Source organism: Columba livia, chromosome 2 (genome assembly GCF_036013475.1).
Source record: "Columba livia isolate bColLiv1 breed racing homer chromosome 2, bColLiv1.pat.W.v2, whole genome shotgun sequence".
In the NCBI taxonomy this organism is placed as follows: Eukaryota; Metazoa; Chordata; class Aves; order Columbiformes; family Columbidae; genus Columba; species Columba livia.
The window spans coordinates 108438015-108464855 of NC_088603.1; the positions used below are offsets into that span (position 1 = coordinate 108438015).

The 26841-nt window shown below is 41.2% G+C and overlaps 1 protein-coding gene across 2 annotated transcripts in view; it reads right to left on the reverse strand.

The window, feature by feature from the left end:
- The window catches only part of RAB31 (RAB31, member RAS oncogene family), a 69360-nt gene that overhangs the window by 14969 nt on the left and 27550 nt on the right, over window positions 1-26841 (reverse strand). For both annotated transcript variants that reach the window (XM_065053133.1, XM_065053132.1), the window contains exons 2-6: window positions 25230-25309; window positions 22531-22612; window positions 10151-10222; window positions 6016-6122; window positions 1218-1327 (exon numbers count right to left, since the gene is read on the reverse strand). In XM_065053133.1, the coding sequence (XP_064909205.1) occupies window positions 1218-1327; window positions 6016-6122; window positions 10151-10222; window positions 22531-22612; window positions 25230-25309 (451 nt within the window). The remainder of the gene's footprint in view (window positions 1-1217; window positions 1328-6015; window positions 6123-10150; window positions 10223-22530; window positions 22613-25229; window positions 25310-26841) is intronic.

Below are 26841 nucleotides of genomic sequence, written 5' to 3' on the forward strand. Positions count from 1 at the left end.
AGAGCCCCTGGCTAGGAGACAGGCTGGGAACTGGCTGCCTGGAAAGCAGCTCTGCCAAAAGGACACAAGGGCAGCAAGCTGAGCACCAGCCAGCAGCGCACCCTGGCAGCAAAGATGGCCAACAGCATTCTAAGTCACATCAACAAGAGCCAGGCCAGCAGATCCAGTGAAGTAGTTATCCCCATCTTGATATGGTCTAACACAAGCTCAGTAATGCATCCAGCTCTGGGCTCCACAACACAAGAAAAACGATGACCAACTGGTGCAAATTCAGAGGGTGGCCACTGAGACAGTCAGGGGTCTGGAGCACTTTCCCTGTGAGGAGAGGCTGAGGAAACAGGGCCTGTTCAGCCTGCAGATGAGATGACTTTGGAGGATCATCAAGCAGCCTGTCAGTACCCATGGGAAGGGCTGCTAAGGAGACAGAGACAGGGTCTTTACTGAGGTGCATCCAGGAAAATGAGTGATGGTGGCTATGAAATGAATCAGGAGAGGTTCTGACTTGATAGACCAGGGGGATCCCACTGTGAGAACTACTTAAACACCGGACTCAGCTGCCCAGAGAGGTTGTGGAACCTCTGTTCTCAGGCCCAGACAGACAACTGCCCAACCAACCCGGTCTGAATTCACTGTCAAGTCTGCTTTGAGCAAGAAGTTGGACTGAAGGTCTCCTGAGGTCCCTTACAGCCCACAAGGTCCTTCTCACTTGCAGTCAGAGACCAAAACTGGAACCCCTAGAAGGCAAACTGAACAAGGCATTTTTTCTTCTCCTCCTGAGAAATGTCAGTCTCATCTTATTTAAAAGACCCTGAGAGAAAATATTTTTTTTTTAAACAGATTCCACTGCAATGACTATTTTCTCCTTATCGTAGCCCTCCAGGCACATTTCTCAACGTTTAAGTCTTTATCAACATGATAAGATCAACAGTATCGCCTCTACAGCAGGCTTGGGCTGAAACAGAAGATGTGACCCAGGTCAGGATCTATACACAGCTTAGAAGGAACAGGCTTACCCCATATCTATGATGTTTTGCTCTGGTGTATTCAAAGTCATTCTTAGTTTACATCTGCATAAATAGCAGCCATACTACTGGCGCAGTGGATTTCTTATGTCCTTGGGAAAGAAGTTTTTCGACGCAAAACAGACAGCTATTTTCAGAAGACCTCCAAACAACCACAAATGAATAAATAAACAAACAAAGGGAGCCTTTACTTACTTATTCCTTGAAAAAGTTCTTCGATGTTAACAGCATTCTTTGCACTGGTTTCAACAACAATTGCACCTATAGATTCTGCATATTCTTTGGCATCCTTTAGAGGAACCTCCCTACAAAAAAAAAAAAAAAAAAAAATCAAAAATAATTTAATATTTTGGGAAAAAAAAATACAAACAAACAAAAACCTCAAACAGTCTAATCAGAAAAGCATTAGTATGCTCTTCTTCCCTGCAAAAGTAGTACTATCTTTCTTCTTATGGCATTTAGATCATCATATTCAAAATATCACCAATGATCGATCTGCAGATTTCTTGGCCTTGCCGCTGAACCTATGCCTTGAAAAAAGGAAGACAATTTAGATGACAACCAATATGAAAAGCATTAAAAAGGAGGAAAGACATAAAACTCTGCTGATCCAGGCAGCATTCAGCACCATTCATACCAAGTGTTCAAACAAGATACAGTATGGCTGTTGTGGAAGAAAACAGTAAGAGCATCATCTAAGTGTTTGCGAGAGGTTCTGAAAGAAATATGAAAGTCACTGACTCCAAGCACATTGGCAAGAGCAATCTGGGAGAGCCGGAGTCACTGAGGGAAGACCACCATTCTGTGCCATGGCACAAAAGTGACACCATCTTAAAATCACTGGTAGAACATCCTAATTTTGTAGCCAGTAATTCATACGCCAAAAGCTGGTAAATGCAGTTTACAGAATGCAAAAGACCTCTGCTTCAGACACAAAGCAAACCCCATGCTGACCTTGTATCTGCCTGAGACAGGTGGCAAAGCTGAATCTGCCCGTGTCCGCTGCTGCTTGTAACCAGCACTATTCCTGATTTTTGGGCAACAGCTCAGAATCGGAGACTAGACACCCTAACAGGGGACCAGGGGATCCTCATGTTGAAACATCAGGCTGAAAGCACTGTTTTTCTTCTAGTTGTTCAATACAACAGCTGGTGTGTTTTGTGTGGTTTTACAGCTGTCTGTTGCACTTGCAGAATTGGTACCAACTCCTTCAACCTCCAGCTCTGATGAATCAATACAGAGACTCCTCACACAATTTCCTCCTAGTATGAGCACCTTGAACTTTAACAGAAGGTACCCAGGTGGGAGCACAGCAATGCAATTTCACAATTAGTTTATGGAGGTATATATTTTAAATAAATCAGATCTGCTGCTCATAAGAAACATGCCGAGAGACAGAATAATTGCATCATTTATTACAAATGTTTTTTTAAAGAAATTAGCCTGCAGTTCCAGCATCTGGATTCAGAGCTTGTTTCCATTACTTGCTTCTTTGCATTACATGTATTTTTATTGTGGAAGACACAGGGAAGGAGCATTCCCCTTACTATTTCTCAAATGGCACCCTGGCCTTTATTACAAAAGGTACCAACATCTGTGGATGGCCCTGGAAATAAGAAAAAAGGAACTTAACTATATAACATAATATTCAAACAACAGTAAATGAAGATATTTGAGAGCATAGGGTTATATAATGAAGTCTTTTGACTTGCTGTGATTTAGATGAGAAAGCAAACTTTGGGAATCAAGGAAAAGGTAAAATAGCAGCAAGTGACAATATTCCAAGGAAATATCATGAAAATTCTTAGCTTTCTCTGATGACATTTCTAAAGGAAGCCTATAAATGTCCGCAGTATGTGGGAAATAAACAACATGCCATCCAGTGCTGCTGACATCAAGAAGGCTCTATACATCAAGTGGAGCTATCATAATCTGGATGTCAATATTGCAAAGATGCCACCTTATCAAAAAGGAAAAGCACAAAAGCTTGATCTCTAAGCTGAGAGGTGAATACATGCAAGATGGAGTGAAGAGGGGAAAAGGCAAGAGCCATCAGTGGAGTGCTGAGAAAGTCTTATTCCAGGGCTACAGGGAAAGTTAGAGGAATAACTATTCTAAAAGATGTCAATTATTTCATTTTACCCTTTCCAAGTCATTCTATTGATTCCATCTCTGTTGAAATTTTCTGAATAACTACTGAATAAAGAAATATTCTAGATGCATAGAGGAAAGATCTGAGCATGAAATTCTGCTGAATTCTCTTAACCTGGCAATTTCCAGTGAACACAACTTGTTAATAAGGTGCACCACATTTTTAGGGAACTAAACACTTCTTAGTTCCTGTTATGATTCTGTAATGCTCAAAAAATATTTTGGACACTTAACATTTTAACATTTAAGTCTCAGCTCCTGTCTTTGAAACTACTTTTTAATGACTTGCCTGTCAGAAGGACAGTACACATATTAAAAGCCTACTACTGCTACTTAAAAGTATGCCAAACACTCAACAGTACTAGAGTTGATTGTGCTATAACAAAAATAAGGATTTATACTAAACAAAATTGCCTATCTGTAGAAATACCTTCAAAGTGGAGAAGAAATTTACATAAACAGAGTGCCAAAAGCTGCTCATAGCCCATAAACAGTGAGAAAGGCATCATGTCCCCTGAGTGTCCCAAATCCATGTTGGCCACTCAAATTCAAATTTAAGATGCTAAATGAGGAGGGTAACATGGCAAATGATTATAACAAATAGCATCAGTCTTCTCCCAGAGGAATATAATCAGTTCCTATTGCTTCCATGCATTTGTCCTTACATTATCTCCTACAGTCAAAGAGATGGTAGAATCAAATCGACTTGGATCTGGTCAGCTTGTCCTCTTTTGCTTCTATTCACGTTGGTCTTAAAAGCAGCTGCCTCTCTAATACTCGGCAAAACATCTGCCAGAAGTTCTACAAAACTAGACAAAGATGCCAAAAATGCATACAGACAGCAGCTTGCTCCTTTGTGCTCACATCACCTTATTTTAAAATCCTCTGTGCCCAAAGGTATATGCATTTTCTATTCACTGGAAACAATCTGATAAATTTGTGACACATTTCACCTAAAATAGTTTTTAGTGAAGTCAACCTGAAATATAAAGCAGCCAGAGAATACACAGTTACATGCATTGCATAAACAATCAGATTGCTGGAAGAACTGTGAAAACATATCGCGTACAATATAGTCTGCTCTCTATTTGTCCACCAAAATCTCTTTAACTGGACAACACTGGATGACTTGAGAAAGAGAAAAGGCATGCATAAAAAATAACAGCAAAGAAAAATCCTCAAAACTGTTCATAATTATGAAAAAGAAAAAAAGAGAGACATTAGCTCACTGAGGACAATGAGCACCATGCAAATGCCAGAACATTTTGTACATGGAAGAGCTGTACTGGCTGAACAGGAGCAAGAAATAGATGACGAGCAATCAGTAAACAACAGGTAGCATTTGAGAAGAATGTGGTAAGAAGATCACAGTCAGTCTATGAGAATCCCCAGTATTCTCCCAACGCTTCTGTGGTGCAGGTTTTCCTTTATGTCTCCAACTTAACCTGCCTCTGGTGGAAGAGCATTTAAAAGCTTGCTGCCAGAGCAAATGCTACCAAAAGCAGGGGGAGGGCTGGTTATGGATTCATGTGCTATTAGAGTAATTTGGCACAATCTCCAAACTTATTACCCTTAATTTAATCAGGCAATTGTATTGCTGGGAACACTCAAGTTTAAATTTAAAGTGACTCCCAGAGCAACTGAAAACTCCAGTTTGTAGCAATTGGTTTGGGGGTTTATTATTTATAATTGTCCTTTCCTTTTTCTTTTTTTTTTTTCTATTTCACATTTGAAAACCTTTAGTTTTGTATTATAGGACTTGGCTTCACCATGTTGATAGAAGATGTCCAAAATATACTATCTGTGCTGTGTACTATCAGTTCTTAGCCCAAAAGAAACTAGGAGTCTTCTCTAGCACCAGGGCTTATTCAGGTCTTACAGAAAGAAGCAACCCATAGTCTTGCGTCAGTTCATGGTTGATGGGGCAGGGGAGGAACAAAATAACCCCAAACCAAACCCAACACAATTTGGTTTAGGAAGCACTGCATCACTTACTTAAGTTACACAAGTGCTTCAGGGCTCTGGCGAACCTGGACCAAACAATGATTATAACACAACAGCATCCATGAGAGCCTGTGAGGTTCTAAGAGGAAAGCACCAAATACGGCCATTGAGTTGAAATACAGTTGAAGGAAGAAATAACAGGGAGTCGTGGACTGACACAAAGGATCACTACTGTACAGCAAAATGTGCTTCCAGAAAGGATAAATGTGAATCCAAACTAGAGCTAACAAGCAGAAGAGTGACTCTAACTTCATTCTCAAGCCAAACAGCATCATCTTGACTATTCTGCAGGAGGGCAGATTCAAACTTTCCCTCTTTTACTCAGAAGGTTCTTTGCTTCACAAAGGTGACACAGGTTTTACTCGAAGTTATGCTCCTAAAAACAACAAAAATACACTTTCTACATTCAGTATTATGGGACAGTTTCGGTTGTTGCAAAGTGCAGTAAGTTCTCAAAGCTGCTCTGTGAACAACATTTTTCTACCTCAGGCCCACCCGTCTAGCTCTACACTGCTGGTTTTGCTCATCGCTTAATACATTCTGCACCTTTTAACATGAATAGAAGGAAAAAAAAAAAAGAATACTTTTCCATTCCCAACGATTCAGCAGCTAAAGGGTGTAGATTGTACACATACATAGGAAGGGCAGTAAAACAGCTTAAAAGAAAAAAAAAAAGCACATAATTCAAGTTGTGCTGCTGCTGGTGTGGTTGTACATTGGGGAAGACTCAATACAGCTGACCAAAATGATATACTACTAGAACAACAAACTGGTTACCCGACGGGATAAAACAGTATAGTTACTGCAATCAAAGCAACAACAAAAATGAATGTATTACCTGATATCAGAAAGATCACATTTGTTTCCAGCGATGGCCATTACAATGTTTTCAGGACCATGTTCTTTTAGTTCTTTCACCCATTTCTTCAAAGTATGAAATGAATCCTAAGTTGGAGAAATAACAAGATAACAGCCTCATCTCTGTTGATGTATTTGTTTATTCTTCTGAAGTTAGAGGAACACAGCTCTGACAGTATTAACGCAATAATAATTTTATGGATCACAAGACCAGAAGATGGCTGTTTTATGTAATCTGCTTTTCAAACCTTATGTCATAAGACTTCCTCAAATTAATTCTTGCTTAAACTTGGATGCCTCCCCCTTGGCCACTTCCCAAAGTTGCACTAAATGTTTTTCCTAACATTTCCAGCGATTAAGAATCTACCAGAGCTCTTTTAAATTTGCTTAGTAGTTAATTTCCTTAACTTTTGAAGTGAGCTTCATTTGTCTAATTTCATCTTCTGCCTGGTGGATTACTATCTTAATCATGATTCATATTTTTCAGTAACATCCAAGAGAGGTTTCAGTGGCCCCCTCATGCCAGCATTTCTGAATCTGTGACCTAGTAAACCTCAATTTAAATCATTATGAAACCAAAGAAACAGGTGACAATTCACTTGGCTTTTTCCATCGAAGTACAAAATTCACGGAATCACAGAATGTTTGGGGTTGGAAGGCACCTCTGGAGATCATCCAGTCCAACCCACCTGCTGAAGCAGGTTCACCCAGACCAGATTGCACAGGAATGTGTCCAGGAGGGTCTTGAATGTCTCCAGAGATGGAGACTCCACAGCCTCTCTGGGCAGCCTGGTCCAGTGCTCTGGCACTCCCAGGGTAAAGTAGTTTCTCCTCATATTCAGACAGAACCTCCTGTGCTTCAGTCTGTGCCTGTTGCCCCTCATCCTATCCTTGGACACCACTGAAAGGAGTCTGGTCCCATCCTCTTGACATCCACCCTTGAGATATTTATAAACATTGATGAGATCTCCTCTCAGCCTTCTCTTCTCCAGCTCTCTCAGTCTCTCTTCATAACAAAGGTGCTCTAGGCCCCTTACCATCTCTGTGGCCCACCACTGCACTCCCTCCAGTAATTCCTTGTCCTTAAACTTGACTTCAGTAAAGCATTTGACACTGTCTCCCACAGCATCCTTGCTGCTAAACTGAGGAAGTGTGCTATGGATGATTGGGTAGTGAGGTGGACTGCGAACTGGCTGAAGGAAAGAAGCCAGAGAGTCGTGGTCAATGGGGCAGAGTCTAGTTGGAGGTCTGTATATAGTGGAGTGACTCAAGGGTCAGTACTGCGACCAGTATTATTCAATACAGTCATCAATGACTTGGATGAGGGAATAGAGTGTACTATCAGCAAGTTTGCTGACGACACTAAGCTGGGAGGAGTGGCTGACATGCCAGAAGGCTGTGCTGCCATCCAGCATGACCTGGACAGGCTGGAGAGCTAGGCAGGGAAAAATTTAATTAAATATAACAAGGGCAAGTGTAGAGTCCTGCATCTGGGCAGGAACAACCCCAGGTTCCAGTATAAGCTGGGGAATGAACTGTTGGAGAGCAGTGTAGGGGAAAGGGACCTGGGGGTCTTGGTGGACAGCAGGATGACCATGAGCCAGCACTGTGCCCTTGTGGCCAAGAAGGCCAATGGCATTTTGGGGTGCATTAGAAGGGGGGTGGTTAGTAAGTCGAGAGAGGTTCTCCTCCCCCTCTACTCTGCCCTGGTGAGACCACACCTGGAATATTGTGTCCAGTTCTGGGCCCCTCATTTCAAGAAGGACAGGGAACTGCTGGAGAGAGTCCAGAGCAGGGCAACAAAGATGAGTAAGGGAGTGGAGCATCTCCCTTATGAGGAAAGGCTGAGGGAGCTGGGTCTCTTTAGCTTGGAGGAAACTGAGGGGTGACCTTATTAATGTTTATAAATACAGAAAGGGTGAGTGCCACGAGGATGGAGCCAGGCTCTTCTCGGTGACAACAAATGATAAGACAGGGAAATGGGTATAAACTGGAACACAGGAGGTTCCATTTAAATTTGAAAAGAAACTTCTTCTCAGTGAGGGTGACAGAACACTGGAACAGGCTGCCCAGGGGGGTTGTGGAGTCTCCTTCTCCGGAGACTGATCCCTAACATTCTGTGATTCTGTGGGGAGCCCAGAACTGGACGCAGTACTTCAGAGGTGGCCTCATCAGGGTGAAGTAGAGTTTGAGAAGAACCTCCCTCAATCTGCTGGTCACACTCTTCTTAATGCACCCCAGCATACTGTTGACCTTCTTGGCCAACCTGTTGTCAACCAGAACTCCCAAGTCCTCTGCAGTGCTGCTTTCCAGCAGGTCTGCCCCTAACCTGTACTGGTACCTGGGGTTATTCCTCTCCAGGTGCAGGACCCTACACTTGCCCTTGTTGAACTTCATTAGGTTCTTCTCTGCCCAGTCCTCCAGCCCATCCAGGTCTCGCTGAACAGCAGCACAGCCTTCAGGTGTGTCGGCCCTTCCTCCCAGTTTGGTATCATCAGCAAACTTGCTGAGGGTGCACTCAGTCTCTTCATCCAGGTCATTGATGAACAGGTTGAACAGGACTGGACCTAACACTGACTCCTGGGGAATCCCACTAACTACAGCCTTCCAGCCAGACTGCAGCATTGATCACAGCCCTCTGACCTCTGCCCTCCAGCCAGTTCATGACCCATCTCACCACATATTCATCCAGCCTGCACTTCTTGAGCTTGCCTATGAGGAGGTTGTGAGAAACAGTGTCAAAAGTCTTGCTGAAGTCAAGGCTGACAACATCCGCTGCTCTTTCAAACTTACTGATGCTACCTACTTTTTAATAGCAAATTTTCTGTTTCTTTATGCTAATGAACTAATAGCATCAAAATCACTTTTGTTCCTAGAGGTTGTAATTACAATGTATGGTTTAAAATACTATTAAAACTCAAAGTGAGCTCCCAAATATATAATAAATCATTTTTCCCCTTCAGAAATGGGCGAGAGTTGTGTCTAAATCAGCAATGGCTGTATCAGTACCAATGAAGGGAGAGCACTATCTGTCAATTGGGAAAAATTGTCCATTCTACTTTAACGGTGAACACTGAATATTAAGCATCAGAAAGAGAAATACACATTGATCTTCCTCTCTTATTTTGCCCTCTTTATTCTGTGAGCTGTTCCATATAAACTTGGAAAAAGGCTGGCGAAACAAAATTTGATTCTTACAATGCATTACAAGATCAACTGTAAGACATTTAAATTAAAAGTAAGTATCAGTCCAGCAGGATTCACTCTTCCTCATCTTTTCTTGGCAAATTAGCAAAGGAGAACAGTACCTCTTTGTGCAACAGTGGCCACCATCATCAGCCACAGATCATTACACTAATGCACTGGAGAATCACTTCAGCCCTCTCAACCTCATAGTAAATAATTCAATTGGCAGAAAAGGAATAAAATGCAAGTGAATTGTCATGACCATCCATCCATGAACACTACCTCTAACTCAGCTTTATCAGCAGGGGTTTCTTTCAAAAGCAGTGGAAAAAGCATTCAGCTAGAACCCCCTCTGCCTGATAAACCAGCAAGAGCTGTTTAGGATCTGAAAACACAATTTTCATTCCAAATGAATAATGTTGAGACAAAAGTCAGAGACTTATTCTTTCACTGCTGGTTTCAAAGTTAAGACTTGAGCCCTACAATACAAACATGAGATGATATGCTTAGTTAAAATAATTAATTTTTAAATCAGTAATATACAAACAACCTAATTTCTGTTCATTTGATGAAGCAGCTAGCTCCTTTTTGTACTAAAAATTCAATACATACAGAGAACACAGGCAGTGATGGGAGGGCCCACTGCAGGATGATATCATCCTGGCTACTTAGTGAGAGGAAAGCCAAAGGAACTTCTACAAAATGCAGCCTCCAACATTTTATCTGGACAACAACACAGAAGGCGGACTTCACATGTAGGTTTTTAAGGCAGTTGGAACACCTCCATGCAAATATACCCAAATTACTGAAGCATATGAACCCCACTGATGTGAACAAGAATTAACACATAAATACTTCTGTAGCTTTGAATTTTACTCTGGCCCAAGCAAAGGAGTTAACACAGGTGAAAAGCATACAGAAGGTCTTACCTGCTTGGTGATATCATAAACTATCACAGCTGCTGCTGAACCTCTGTAGTACATGGGAGCCAAGGAATGAAACTGTTAAAACACCCCCCCCCCCAAAAAAAAGAAATAATTAATAATTCAGAATTATCATACTTTGTCAGGTCACAAAGACTTGCCATGGCAAGACCACTGCCTTTCTTTCATTTCATAGAGAACAGACACACTTGGTAGCTGCCCATCTCTAATTTCCCTTAAATCCCAAGGAAGCAGAGCTCCCCTATCTCCTGCCGTGCTTCATCCTGCTGGATTTACTCCATCTGCACTCACTGGCTCAATGTGTCTTTTCCATTACAGGGCATGGACTCTGAGGACAAGTTTTGATGTGAAGATCACCTGTACTTGGAGGCCTACCTAACCTGACCGCACATACATCCCTTCCCCTAGCAAACAGTGATGTTTTGCCTTGTAGACATAACAGACCGGATTCAGCTTTGGTTCAATTTTTATAAAACAATGCAAATCACTTGTATGCACTTAACTTGTCAGAAAACTCTGAACACCTGTCATGTTTAGTTATCCTATACTATGACAGATATTTTTAGAAACATGGGTTCTTGCACTTTAAGCTACTCTTCAGCTTTTTGTTTCAATGGAAACATTCTTTACGAAATAACAAAAAAAAATGTTTATTATAACAATAGCTTGCTAATGAACAGCATAATTTTCATAATTTACCATGACTAAGGAGCTGATTTAGAATTCGGTTTATAATTACGCAGAGAAAGGAAGTCAAAAAGCCTTTCTGCTGATTCAACTGAACTTAGTCTTATGCAAACAAAAAAATAATCTTTCTCAGAAAATACAATTAGTCTTGTGGCACTCACACAGTCATTTTACAATTTTTTATTTGTAAAGTCATCTGTAAAATAGTCATCTGTAAAAAAGTCATCTGAAGCAAATAACTGAGGTCTGCTTCTAAATAAAATACATTATGAGGGCAGGGTACGAATCTCACTGCCCAGTGAACATGCACAGATCCATGTGTTACATCGCAAACTTCTGCAGATTTACTGGATGATGCCGTTTTTCTCAGAACCATACTTAAAGACTGAGTATTTAGACCTAGCAGCCTCCATATGTTGTACTGATTCACATGTGATGTGTAAAGTGAGTTATTTGTAATATTGGTTCATTTGCTGTTTTGTAAGCTGTTTATCACAGATCATACACTCCAGCTCAAGACTGGTGCTTTTTCTTAGAACAGTAAGGATGCACAGCAGCAGCGACAGATGGTCAAGGGAGCAAGGCAGGTGGGAAAGCTCATTAATAGGAGAAAACAGCAGGAAGGAGGATGAGAAAAGAAAGAGCATTCATTAGAGAAGTAAGGTCTGAAGAAAAGGGATCAGCCAGGATCCTGAGGGAGTTGGGTAGACGCGTGTCTTCCAGGCTTTTAGTGTGTGGCTTTATTACTTGCATGTTTAATGCAATAAATGCTTTCCAGAATTTCTAGGGTTCCATATGATGACAGAAATTTACAGTGTGTTGTTGTTAAAGTACCCTAGAAATCAGGGACCTTATCTGTGGAGGGTAGATCTGATCTTTCATGGTGTATGCACATCCCTCCCAGTTTGTAAACTCCCAGAAAAAAAACTACATACCCATCACACACGCTGATTTGGTTTTCATCTAGATTATGAGGCATTCATGAATTTACAAAGAGCTCTCAGATAACAGTAATCACATTTCACAGGAACCATGCAGGTCAACTCACATGCCTCAAATTCCTCTAACACTGGCCCAGAAAGCACACTGAAATGCTGTATGACATCTTGGGAATTTCTCTCCCTTTTCTTTTGACCAGGTGACAAGAACACTTACCATAATAGCTGTTTTACTGAAGAATATTGCCAGTGTTAGGGTCAGAAAGTAAAAATAAAAATACTAATTAAAAAAAAAAAAAAAGAGTAAACAGAAAAGCAGACCTCTTTCACTGGATCCCAGACAAGTATATTTAAATGGAACCAGGATGCTAACTACCATTTTTTGGGTAGGATTGATTTTTAGCGGGATTCCTAAACCAGCTTGTGCATCAGATATGCACCAAGCTTGGCCAAAAGGAAGGGGTGGGGAAGCATGGCTGGAATAAAAGGAGGAAGGACGAGTCCACTAGAAGCCAGATTCACATTGGTTGATTTGATATTCAAATAGGTCTGCGCCTGCAGAACAACCCCATGCACATCTCTGCTGGTACAGTCTACTGCCACTGTCAGTTTGACTCTTTTTTTTCCTACAACGAAATCAATAAACCTTCTAAATCAGTGCAGGTAAAATGCAGAAACAAAGAAAACTTCATTTGAAACATTTGGGGCTATTAATTAATCACTTCAACAGCATGTTGCTTTTTAGTAACAGAAACACCAAACTACATCAAACTATGCATGACCTGCTCCTTGTGTCAAGAAACATAAAAAGTGGTGACCAGAGGCGTAGCATGCAGGAGGAATGCAGTTCCTCTGCTATTTAAGACAAAATAATCTACTTAAATATTCTGATTCCTCACAAGCTTGGAAAGAGGGAGGGCAAGATCACAGCAAGCTAGGCTTGGAAAGAAAACAGCCTCTGAAAGGCACTCAGGTTCAGTAGTTGTTGTTAACAAGCAAGTATGACCTCCCTACTCTGCTGAAAATCTATTAATATTTACTTACTCAGCTGAAAAAACAGTTACTTCTTATTTCATGATTCTATAGTAATATTTCAGCTATAAGGCATTTTAAAGGGAGAAAATACTTCAAACATATTTGGGTATGTAGCTTCAGGATTATTTTTTTTTGAAATGTCAAGTGATAGATTTCATCCGCCATCTAAGTTTATATTCCTGTTTGGATAAACCTGACACTCAAGATTTCATATTTTACATTGGACAAAATTACCAAAGTGAGATTACAATGCATCTTAATGCAATTTCCTATGGTCTATGAGGAAAAAGAAGTACTTCGAAATTGTTTAGGAACAATTGAAAGTACACTTGTAATAACTACTGTCAGTTACCGCAGTACAGAATATCAAATAAAACCAAAATTAAAGCTCCTTTGTCATTCTTCTGTACAGTCTAATAAACAAACATGATGATACACTATGTTCCAGTCATAAGAAATCACTATTGTCCACAAGAAAACAGAAGAAGACTCTTTGCAACAATGAATGTATCAAGAGGGGTTGAAAAACTCTAACTAAGTTCCATGATCTAATAACAGACTCTTTAAAAAGGTGGTTTATGAGCATGGATTTTCCAATATCACAAACATACTAGTAAAAATATTATGCATATAATTATGTTTAGTTGATGCCTTTTTTTTTCTTTTAAATCAGTGCCCAAAACCAAACTCCTCTTGAACCTTTTCCTGGCCTAATTACCTGGAAAAAGAGAGTCATGCAAAATTAATTAAAGGGATACAAAATACTAATGTGCACATTTTTCATCTGCCAAGGACCAAATGTGGGACAGACGCCCAAAACAAGCGACACACAAAAAAGCAGCTCACAAAATTAAATCGCACAGGACTACCTTCTGCGTTATAAATTACCACGTCTATAACCTCAATTTTATAGCTCAGTATTTCTGTACCCAGTAATTTCCAGGAAAATGAGCTGAAACAGGAGCAGCTTGAGATTGGGCATGAGGACAGCTCTGCTTCTCCAGAAGGGCCACCCAAAGCCCTCAGGCGGCCACCCCCAGGGCTCTGCCACAGGGACACCCAGGTCACAAGCCCACCTTGCCAAGGATGCTGGTCCCTCCGTAACCCAAAACCAAGCATGGAGCTCTGGCAGATGTCACCTCTACCTGCAGCCTGCAGCACCTCACATCACCTTGGGCAAACAGGGAAATAAAGACCCCAACCAACCATCTGTCAGCTCCAAGCATCACGAGTAACCACACAACTAACCCATTTCAAAAGCTTATCAAGGTCCAGCCTAAAATCACCCATTTTTTTCCATGCAACTCCTACAGGGATCACATTAATTTGACAGTTAATACAGTTCTGAATTCCTAATGACTGAATTATTTGTAACTTAATTGCACCCTCAGCTACTAAAATTCAAGCATCAATGCTTGCTTTGAGCTGAAATATGAATATAGAGCAGTCTTTCAGTCTTAACTTTGCCAGTCTGGTAAACCAGGCTCTTCCAGACTGAAGATAAGGTAGCAAGGAGAAGGCAGGGTCTAATTGCCTTTCCCTGCACCCTGTCCAGCTTCAGTTCCTCTTTCCTGACTGCAGGCGACCAGGTTTGCATGCAGCACTCTAGACATGAAACAGCATTAACTGCACTTTCCCTAACATCTAACACATTTCTCACAGCTGCATCATACACACAAGATCATCCTTTAACCAGTAAATACAGTCACAGTTGGCTTTCCTTCTCAGCTAAAAAAAAAAAAAAAAAATCACTTAAAACTTCACAGCATACACTTTTGTTGGGAGTCTAAAGGTACAAGGACTTGCTACTTATACTACTGATTTTCATCCCCACCATTTCCTTCTTTTATTCTACCATCTTCCACCATGTCCTTCTAGTCACTGGGAAAACCTTCCATCTTTGTATCACAAGTGAATTGTCATTAACAGCTCACCTACTGTGGAAAATTAGAAGTCATAGAATCATTTTAGTTGAAAAATACCTTTAAGATCATCAAGTCCAGCCGTTACTTAGTACTGCCAAGTCCACCTCTAAACCATGTCTCTAAGTGCCACATCTACACGCCTTTTAAACACCTCCAGGGATGGTGACTCAACTGCTTCCCTGGGCAGCCAGTTCCAGTGCTTTACAACCCTTCAGGTGAAGAAATTTTTCCTAATATCCAATCTGAACCTTCTCCAGTACAACCTGAGGCCATCTCCTCTCATCCTGTTGCTTGTTACTTGTGAGACAGACACCCTCCATACTACAACCTGCTTTCAGTCCTGTCCCTCCCATTCAGCATCCACAAAAAGTTCGCCTATTTGCAGATACTGACTCACTTTCACCACTCATGAACCTGTTCTGCTTTTCTGGCGTTGATAATAAATTGTGAGGCTGAGGCCATTAACCCATACAATGCAATAGTTAAGTTGTAGGGGCACATTTTCCAATTCAACAGCAACAGCCAGGCCAAAGGGGTCATTCAAAATACAAATAGGAAACTTATTTTACCAAAGATATGACAAAAAAACAAAATTAATGACTTGTGTAGCTTCATGAAGACTTTTAAGGCTCTCTTCCTCAGAGCACGCCACACCATGTCCTATATACCTACAGAGTCACAAAAGGACTGGTGCAATGCTAACCAGGTGCAGACCACCTTCGTACTCCTGCTCCTCTACCAACATGTCCACTTTGTACTTGTGGTTCATCTTCTCTGCCACAAAGGAAGAAGTGAGGCCACATGTGGCTTATGAAATTTCCTCTGAAAGCAGGTCCTCTTTTTCTCTCAGGATCCAAATGAAAGCTGCCCATCCTTTGCAGCTGCACAGCCCTGAAGCATAGAGGAAAAATTCAGTCCTAAGTGGTGCAAATGCAAGCTCAGCATAACCAGAATTGTTCTCTTTGATTCCAAGAGCATTTTGGGATTCTGCAACCCCTGATCTGGCCAACTCACTGAAGTAAACAGAAGCTTTGCCCTTGCAAGCGGCAGAAAAATGGAACCAACCAGCCATTAAGGAATATACCACCAATTTAAAATCTCTCCAACATTTTGCTTTCTGTTTCATGGAGGGGTATATTTGGTCATAGGTAATGCTTTTCACATTTCCTCTGTACTAACAGTACAGAATGGGGAAGAAAAAACCCACAGTAGCCATATCACAATGTTCAGAAGAGAAAAACAAATTCAAGGGAACACAACATAAATCACACCCAAGCTGTGGCAGTGAAAGTCTCTTAACCACGTCTGATGTAATACTGGTTTAGAAAGCAAAGCAGAGGCCAAATAAATACGGAAATAAAAACCTACAATTCCTGCCTATTTATATAGAGGCTGTTAAATGCTGCTGAAGACAGTCTGGATTCGTTCAATCTGCCAGGCACACCAGGGAACACTAATTCATGCCTGCAGCTCTTTGCACCATCCTGTAGTGCTACACCCCAGCACTGGCCTACTGCCACAGCAGGGCTGTCTCTTCCAAACTGCAGAGCCAAGAGGAAAAAACCAAAAACAAAACAAAAAATAAAAAAGACCAAAAAAATGGCCACAGCCCCTCTACTGGGTTGCTTTTACTATGCTAGACTGTAAAGAGCATAATTTGTTCTTGCTGCGAAAGGATTATAATGCTGCCTATAAGAACGTCTGGGAAGGGTAAGTATGCACAGAGCAAGCAGAACCAGACCAATGCTCAGCAAGTGTTATGCACCTTCTCACATCAAGGGCTGAATTCAGCTAAGATTTTTCCATACGGTGCCTTTTCAAGAACCTGCAGGTGCATAGCAGTGCAAGATCTGCTTTCTGGCAGCCGCAATCATTTGACTAGATTTCAGTCCCATTCTTAAGAAGCTCTTCTCTGACTATGTACATTGCACCTGAGCAGCCAAGACCAAACCACTTGGCTCCTCTCAAGGGCAGAGATCCTTACCCTTTCTTTATCTGGGTGCCATTAATGGTAAGGACAGCCACAGCTTCTGGCTCTCTGCTAGCTGCTTATGTGTGCAAGTAGTGACAGAGATCTGCAACCTCCTTCCCCTTCCTGTCACACACACACACACATTTCTAGACTAGGACCTTCATGTCCCTCTGTCCTCTCACTCAGCAGCACACTCCCAGTCCCTCTGCAGGTGATTCTGGGTGCCCTGTTTCTCCTGCCCTCAGCCCTTACTGCCACATCACCCCCACAAACCACTTCAGTCCTGTCCCCAAACCCACCTGAAGCACATTCCTCCTCAAGCTTTGACCTCTTTTGCTACAACCCCAAGTGCTGAGGGGTTCTTGTGGTGAAGAGCATTGCAGACCAGTGCAAGAAACACATTACTACCAGCCTCTTTAGGAGAGCCACCTTAACTGCCTCCATGGATCAGGTAAGCACCTACATGGGAAAAGTCAGAGGTTGCCACCACTGCATCTGCATTGGATGAGCTCACTGAAGCAGCCCATGCACTATGAATGAGGGGAGATTTGGGTTAGACATGAGAAAGGAATTTTTTACAATGAGGCTGGTAAAATACTAGCACAGGTTGCCCAGAGAGGTGGTAGATCCCCCATCTCTGGAGACGTTCAAGGCTTTAGTGCATAAGGCTCTGAGCAACCTGATCTAATTGAAGATACCCCTGTTCACTGCAAGGAGGTTGGACTAGATGACCTTTGAAGGTCCCTTCCGAGCCAAACTATTGTATGATTTGATGATTCTATGAATAATACCTACTTCTCTACTTGCCCGAGTCTGGGCATTTAAACGCCCCATTTCTCTCACCTTCAAGGCAGCGTCTACCAACTAACAGAAAATCTGAGGTGTGGAGAGAAGCAAAGGCAAAAACCAGAAGTGTCAAGCAGATTATCCTGAAACATAAGCTTCTCACACAAGAAGTAGTGCAAGGAGGGATACAAAATTCCTGACATTCTCAGCTGGCAATGAGCAAATGGAAAAATGTTACGCATGAAAGCCACTATCAGATACCATTTAGCATTTTAGAACCTTGAGTAGTTTTCCCTCCATGATTGAAGGCTGAGATCCCAGTTCTCAGGATTCACAAGCTGAATAAATCAGGAAAGATCTGTCTCTGGCCCGCAGGTATTTTTGCTAGTTAAACTGAAGAAGATATATGTATCTAAGAAAGAGCATTTTTCTCAAACGTGTAAGAATTCAAGTGAAGAGGGAAAAATTCCAACATTTCAGGATAATCTTTTGAAGGTATTTTAAACAGGCAGAAAACAAACTTTTGCAACATCACAGACATGACCTGTGCTTAGCCCTTCTGAAGTTCACAATCATTAAACAAAGGATGCAAATAACACTACACCTAAACCACAGCTCACCGTCAAGCTACACACACTACAAGTTTGTTGATGCTTAAGAAAAAAAACACATGCACATGCATCTCTTAAATGATTTATCACGGTTTAACTTCACTCTAAAAATAGTAAAAATAACATATTCACTGCTAGCTCCAATGCCACTTGCGGTCTCACAAATGCACACACTACCAAATCACCACTGTCCTTTACAGCCTGCAAGCAGTACCTCGCTGTAGGGAAGTCCTTACACCATATGCACAAAACCACCTGTAGAGCAAGATCCAGGCCACATCTTGACTGCAGAAGTAATTTAAGTCATTGACAGTAGGTGTTAACTCCTACCAGGATAGTCTGGTTTCGGTGGAAGCATCCATAAGCTCAGTGATAAGGTTGCTCAGCTTAGTGGAAACGTCCCAGGCGAGACTGCAGCAAGGGCAAGTTCTCCTCTCAAGGAGCATTTTCACCCCTACCTTATGACACTGTCTCTGAATCACCAGGATGACTACTGTCACTCAGAAAAGAGAGGGCTATAAAGTGCTGTCAATATCAGTCAGCGTTTTCCTGGAAATTGAGCAGTTTAAACAAACAAACCAAAAAAAACACCCACAACTCAAGGTAATGCCCATCAAGGTTTAAATTGGCCTCAAGAAATTGAAGCTCCTTCTATTAAACAAAGTTAAAAATCCTGGAGTTCACCACAGTAAATTTAAAAAGGACAGAGATAAATTTTCCTGCCCTAGAAACACGGCCCTCAGGCTCCCCAACTATTTGCTACAATATTTCTCAGCTGGCAAAATGGAAAGCTGGCAGCCACCCAAGGTATTCAGAGAAAGCATTGTAATTAGAAGCTACTTAGGGCACCATGAACCAAACTATATACTAATAAAAACATCGTTAACTAACTTGTGAAGAGACTCTTCTTAGGGGAGGCAATCTTTGTTAACAATAACATAATTGTCTGCATTTAAATCCTGAAGTCCACAGCAACAATTTAAATCTGATGGGGGGAAAACTGGGACAAGGGAAAAAAGTTATATTGGGAAAACAGTGGGGTGGAGGGAAAGCGACTTTGAGGAACAGCTTGTCTGATAGCACACAAACGCAATGACACCGGGTCTGCAGAGACCAGTACTTAGGCACAGAAAAGTAGGGGGATTTTATTAAGTGTGCTGCCAGTTTAAGGTTTTCCCTACCTCACAAAAAGGGAAAAGGAAAAACAAGGTTAAAGGATTAAGAAGCACTGTCCTTTTGTAAGGAAGTACAACGTGAATTTGCCACAGCGAGAGCTGCTGGAGACACAGGTACCTCTCCCCAGGGTCTCCTTCATGAAGCACGCTGAGCACTGGCTCCCACTAAGACTACAATGAAAATGCTTTTGATCTTCATTTTCTGCTGCATTATTGTCATTCTGCAGAAGTGATGTTGGCTTGTATTTCCCCCAAAATGGCAATTCTGGTTCCATCTCTACTCCACCTACAATTGCAAGTTTCCTTACATGAAATAAATAAAATATTATATCCATTATCCATATGAATCAGAAGTTATCTGTTCTCCATGCTGTCTGACCTGGGTATTAAGGTTCTTCAATTAACTTAGGTGTTTCCTACCAGCTTTTAAGCCCAACACTAACCAGCATTTCCAAAGGCTTGCAATGTTACAAGTGGCTACCTGAAAGTTGATTTAACGCCTCAAGAGGGGGCTGAGTGAGCACCCAGGACGCAGCTCCCTGTCAGAAGCAGCCACAGGAATTTCCAGTTTCTCACAGCTGACTGAAGGCGGCCAGGAGGTACGCTGGTTCTCACAGGGTTTTGCTTCAATAAGGGCCTGTGACTAAGATATTTAAGAGTAGTTTCTTTACGCTCTCCAAGCTGGCAGTTTCCCACTCTGGTGTCAAGAGAAACTCAAGAAAAAAAGAGGAGAAAACTCATGAAAATGGAGAAACTCATGAATGAGGAACACAGAAGTGCAGCTGCTGTTCCACCTGCCTGCTCTACCATGGTTTTAGGTTTGAACTTAATTTTCAGGGCATATGTAAGGCTTCAGCTAAATCTCACCCCAGGCTCTTCTGATGTGAAGCAATGGGGAGCAGCAGCAGCACAGGGTGGGCTGTACATCAGCACACATGGCAACAGCTGGCACAGCTGGGGAAGCACAGAGTGCCTCGAATCCAGAACACACACACACACTCAAGTCCTATGTTTGGCCCTGTGATTGAAGAACAGAGCCAAAGGAAGACAATGTTGAAAGAGCACCAAGGCTTCAACATCTTTATCAGCAGTATAGACAACAGCGGTATTGACAAAACTTCCAGACTTTGTCAGGGGAACATAAAGCCTCAACAGAAATTGCAAAAACCGAGGGAAGGACAACAGCTCTCAAAGCAGAAACACCACTTGGAAGACATTTATTAGTACACTACAAAAAAGAGCAATAGGCCCAGAGGCTGGGGTAGGCTGGAAGCTTTGGGTCATCACTGTTGTTCAGAGGGCAACAAGAAAGAAATTAACAGGGGGAGACACTTGTTCTTGAACAGTAGATCAGAAGGGGCAACACAAGGTAAAGTAACCAAAACCCCACATACACATTAAAGTTAATAAGCTGTTGAGAAGGATGTGTTTAGCTGCAAAATTGGGATGTTTCAGGGCAGAGAAAGATGTGGAACACTCTGGACATCACCTTAGGAAAACTGTCTGCCTCAGCAGCTAGCACGAAACACCCATCAACTTCGTTTACTGTATCACCCCAGTTCCAAAGAGTTCTAATAAAAGCCTGAGAATACATTGTGCAAACAGAAAGGGGTTACAGTTCCTGATTACACACAAAAATCTGTAACATAACTTACCTGTAATAGATTCTGAGCCATTTAACAATTTGTGATGGGAACTGCCCATCATTGTTGGACACAGAAAAAAAAAAAAACAAGGAAAGCATATGTTTGAAAAAGAACAACCCTAAAAAAACTGAGAGGAAACATAAGGGACTAGATGGGAAGGATGGATTTTGTGTCCAAGAGTCAGAGCTCAGACACAGATTTCCTGCCTCAAATGGGGCATCATTTAGCTCAGTAAATACGACTTTATTAGTATTTACCTACTTTTTAAAAAAAGCCTCAAGATTACATGGGAAAATAGATCAATACTTCTATCTAAACATGAAGAACTGAGTTTTGTGAGCTAAAGAACAAAAGTAAAAAAAAAAACAAAACAAAACAAAACAAAAGCAGAGCGGGGCGGCAGAGGGAAGAGAGAGAGAATAAGAAAGGAAACTCAAACCATGGGAAAGAAAACTGAACCTTTTCTACCTCTTGCAATAATTAGTTATCATTTCCAGACCATGCAGAAATCAAACAAACAGGATTCAAGGGAAAGAACTATGCAATACTTCAAATATGTTTTTCAAGATCTGTTTTCCAATCGTAAATAACATACTGAATTGCTAAAAGTCAACAGATTTCATCAAGGCCACTTTACATCATGCTACAAGTTGTAAATATAAGCACAAGCATTTCCTGCACTAAAGAGTAAAAACTCTTCATGGCTCACAATTCACAAACAAGGTATGGAGAACACAGTGGAATGTATCAGGACTGACATTACAGCCTGTATAAGCATCTAATTTTACTCCAACCTAACATGAGCATAGCTACATTTTTCTATGAACAGGAACAAGAATGTTTCAAGATATTTTAAGACATATGCATGGGGTTTTCCATTTCTTTCAAACTTCTTAAGGTAAATGTGGGCATATATTAAGAGAACTCTACAGTTGTACAGCCTGTTACTGCATTATACTGCCATTGAGGCTATTAAAGGAAACAAATGACCAACCATGCTCACACACAGTCAATATGAACTAATGCCCATAAACTCTGTTACATATGTTGGGTTTTTTTTAAAGCCAAAGGAAAAAATACTTAAATTGAGCAATTCACTTCACATACATGAAAAGTCAAGACAAAAACCCTAAGGCGTTCAAGTTGCTTGTGCTAATTTCCACAATAACAACAGTAGACACAACCCATGCCTATATTCAATGTCCCTACTCAGGACAACCTTGAAGTCACCACCTAAGCTCAGACCACCTGTCAGCCCAGGTGCTGGAAGTCAAGTGCTTTCCAATATCAATAAAAGCTGCCACATATCAATCTGATGAAACCAGAGGGAGCTAGAGACCACTTGGGCACTGTCTCAGCTGTCTGGAGGAAAATGGCTGATAATTCACACCAAGATTTTTCTTTTTTTAGGTAAGTGGTATGGTCAGCCTGCCTCTTCATTTTCCCCACCTATAAAATGGGAACATGTATGCTTGAGATTCTGTAGATTTATACTTACAAAGGCTTCTGAAAATGAAAGGTTTAGAAAAAGTACGCCAACACATTAAAAGAGACCAGGATAACAACGACATGTTGCAAAGTAAAACTCACCCGTTCCTGACCAGCTGTGTCCCAGATCAGAAATTTATGAAGCTCATTCCCACAAGGCACAGTTTTAGTCATGAAGGATGCTCTGAAAAGAAGGAAGTGGCAGAAATTCTTAATGTGACCAACACTCTGCATATGCAACCCTTACACCTTAGTTAGTTCTGTTGGGTTAGCCTGCATATGGGGAAGCTACCAAACCTTGATACAATGCTTATGGAAGTGAAAGTCTCCCTTTTCTCAGATAAAAGATCTGATACCTATATATGTATTTTAAAAGAAGGGAAAAGCCTCTGAGGTTCAGAGGGCACTTGTGTGTGGCCCAAGGAACACGAATGCTCCTGCCGCTCACAAGTAGCTCCTGATGCTAGCTAGCTCCACCTTCTTAGTAATATGGACTTGAGCAAAAAGGCATCAGCTGCCATCATACCAGGCAACACATGTGCAAGTTTTTGATTAAACGTCAGTGACCGGTTCACCAGGGAACAGAAAAGTCACCTGCTGGAATGCATGTGGTGAACAAATGGAAAAAAGCTTTTCCCCCTCTCAAATGAAAAAATCTTTGTGGATTCTTGTATTTTCTGTAGGATATGCAATTTGTCTATGTCTTCACAGCGTGATTTTTCTTCTTTTAGGAAAGGGTATTACAAATTTATAGGCTTTTTTACGTTACACCATTTCAGCTGTAAGCTGGCAGGGAGAGTGCCAAACTCTGGCATTTTTTTCCCCCCATCCTATCTGGACACTGCTGAACAATTTATGTTGTGGTAACTTTTTGTCTGGCTCATAATAATGTATTTGATTCAATGCGTGTCATTACAAAAGCACCAAATGACATCAAATGAGACAAAACTGATCAAAACATTTCCTGAAAATGATACATCAGAGTCCTCCTCACAGCCATCTGCAAGTTGCTCAAATTTAACAATGCTGCACTGCTTATAAAACTATTAAGGAAATAAAAAAGCAGCATTTTTTGTTTTCAGGGTGTGTGCTTTCAGCTGTTGCTCTCCTCCTCAAAGTATTAAGCAACACTTAACAGGTCCAAAAACAGGAACTTCAGAGCTGCAGCAGCTACAGCAGAATGCAAAGACTTTATATTTAAAACATTTGATTAATTTGGAAGAAACTAAAAATTAAATCATTACCTATATAGACAAGTAGAATCAGCTGTATGCAAGCCATCTTTCACATTTTAGTCTTCAAATTGAAAAATATTTTCCCCCGTTATCATAATTATGAAAATTAAAGGGATTTTTTCCCATTTGAGCAGAAGACATTTACTTAGCAACAACAACTACTTGGGGGGAAAAGGCTGATGATGATTTAGAAGTAAAAAAAACCACTCAAGTTCCCATCAATTCCTTCACTGAAAACAAGCATCCTTCTGTCCGTAGTGTTATCCATTACATCCTTCCTGCATCTCTGTCCAATTTTATCTATTCATTACTTTCAGGAGTCCAAAATTGTCCTTGAACTTCAACATGTAACTTCCAGCTGAGACTCCTTCATGCATCGAAAGGCAGAGCTTTGGAAGATAATTGTCTAACCCTCTGATCAACACACAGCAATTGATACCATCCTTCACAACCCACTTAAAACAGCTCTAACACACAAGCAGATGAGCCCTTCCTACCCACATTACTCCTTTGTGAACACTACATATTAGATTCCCTTCCTGTAAGAGATCAAGAATTTTCAAAATTTTCCAGGTAACGCTGGACTTGGCAGATTTGTCTCTAAGATGTTAAAAGAAAAAAATTTGGAATTAAAATTGGCTACAGACTAATAGGCTTCTGATGGTCTGACACATGGAAGCTTGGAAGCTTTTAACAAAGAATAGATACGAATTACTTATACTTAGTTTAAATTGCATTGTCCTTATTTTGAGAAAGGCAGGATAATGTGACACATCCTAAACCTAGACAAAAGCATGTTCACATCTGGGAACAGACAATGTCCTTGTTCCAGCCCAACCTGGTAGGACACACAATGTGGGTACGTTAAGGGGTCCCCATAGTTTTCCTGCCATTACTCAGCTCTGGGGTGCCCTGGTCATCGTGCCTCTTGGCTTGTGAGGTTTTAGTTCTTTTAGCTCTGAGGATCAGATCTGATACTTCACTGACCAGGGGAAACCAAAGCAATTTTAATCCTAAGGTCCAGTGATCGAAACACAACCCAAAGTGGGAAGCTCATGACAAGACAAAAAGGACATCAACTAAGTAAGACATCTAAGAATCTCTTGGAATGAGACGGGTGAAGAAAAACAAAACAGAAGAACTGGAGGTCATGGCCATGCACAACACAAGGCAATACAGTGTGGTTCTGGAGAGCTCCAGGAAAGAGACTATTTCAAGAGACACCATTCACAGGAGGAGAATGGCAGAGCTCTGTCAGCCTCTCCATAAGAGAGTATGACGCAATATAGCAAGTTTAAGGTCTCTCTGTATTCCCAGAACAACAACAGCAGAGCAGACCTGGTTTGGGGCAGACCCAGACTCTCTAAACAGGTAACATAAGCTGAAAGGCATTAAAGACGAGTAAAGAGTTGAGTGAGATTGACAAACTGGAGAAAAAAAAAAACAACATATATATATATATATACAGTATTCAGAGCCTTGAAAGTAAGGCAGAGAAAGGAACTCAGCAGGGAGCAGCAAGTTAAAAAATATACAGAAGAAAAAGATACAATGCGTGGTACTTACCCAATAGTAGGACTAATATTGTGATCAAAGTGGTCCTGGACAAATCGACAAACGATGCTTGACTTCCCAACCCCAGTATCCTGAAAATAAAGAAAAGCGTAACAGTGAGTTCAAGAGACTCAATAGCAATATTTCACCTGAAGAAATAGTCAAATAATTATGTGTGAAATCAAATCCTCTCCAGTGGCAAGCGGGCAGGTTAAATGTTTCAAAAAAAAGGAGAGCACGTGGATTATCCTATTCGAATGTGAGCACTGTGAATGCAGTTCTCTGGTCACAGAATCACAGAATGTTGGGGATTGGAAGGGACCTCAAAAGATCCTCTAGTCCAATACCCCTGCTGGAGCAGGAACACCTAGATGAGGCTACACAGGAATGTGTCCAGGCGGGTTTTGAATGTCTTCAGAGAAGGAAACTCCACAACCTCCTTGAGCAGCCTGGTCCTCTTCACAACACTCCCTTCTCTCCAACCCTTGTACTTTTGGGGGTGGATTTTATACTCTTGTAGCCAGGACTGCAGTTCTTCAAGCACAACCATTTACAAAAAAATCCTGTGCTTTCAAACACATGGTGCATTACCCAGCAAAACCAGAGAAACTATTTCGTTCATACCCTGTTGCAAGGGTAGCACAAGCATGCTCCAAAACAGACAACTAAAGCCAACATTTTGGTACACTGACAGCACTGAGAGGAACTAACCTTTTCATGGCAAGATAAACAAGCCTGCTTGGTGGAAACTTCACAGAGACTGCAGGTGGTTATGAAAAGGCAGGAATCCAAATATTTGGATCCCCAGAGATGTGCAGCTATCACTGTGCATGTTGTTACTGGACTGCAGTGGAACAGCGTTACTTTAAATGCAACACAACTTGCTCTCTACACTGCAATATATTACATTTGCAGGAATAGTCTTCTTCCTCCCCCCAATCAGGAAGGAAAAATAACAGCAATACAGTACTGGAATAAAACTCAGAATAACCTGGGAGGGGTGGGGGAAAGCTTGACATTATGCAGAAATACTATTTTAGGCATTTAATATTTGAACAACTTCCCCAACACGCAGCATTTTTCGGTTTGTCTCTGTTATTTCACAAGGCCTTGGATGGCAGGTAGAAGAACTTAAATTATACAGACAACTATCAGGGAAGAGGAACAGCAATATCACTATGTCTCCCACAGAATTGCAAAGAGCCTCCTTAGAGACAAAAAGGATGCCAGGAAATCGATCCTGACCTTTCCAAGACATTAACAATGACAGAACAGGGTCCAATCTAACTCATTAAAAAGTCAGTGGAAAGTCTTCTATTAATTACATTGGCAGTGATTGCAAAACTACCAGATTGCACCTGGTAGTTTCATTTGTATCCACACTTTAAGACACCTGACTAATTTACACAAATTTCTTGAAAATCTTGAAGACAAGAGAATATAGTTTGTTGAGAGCATTACACACATAACTACATATTAAAAAAAAAAAAGCCTTAGCCTTTCCTGTAATCAATTTTGCAATATTTATTCTTCTTTTTGAATAAGAAAGAAAAAGAATGCCCATATTTAGATTTCCTTTCACCATGCTTAAATGAAACTGTTATCGCCACTGGAAGTGAAGTCT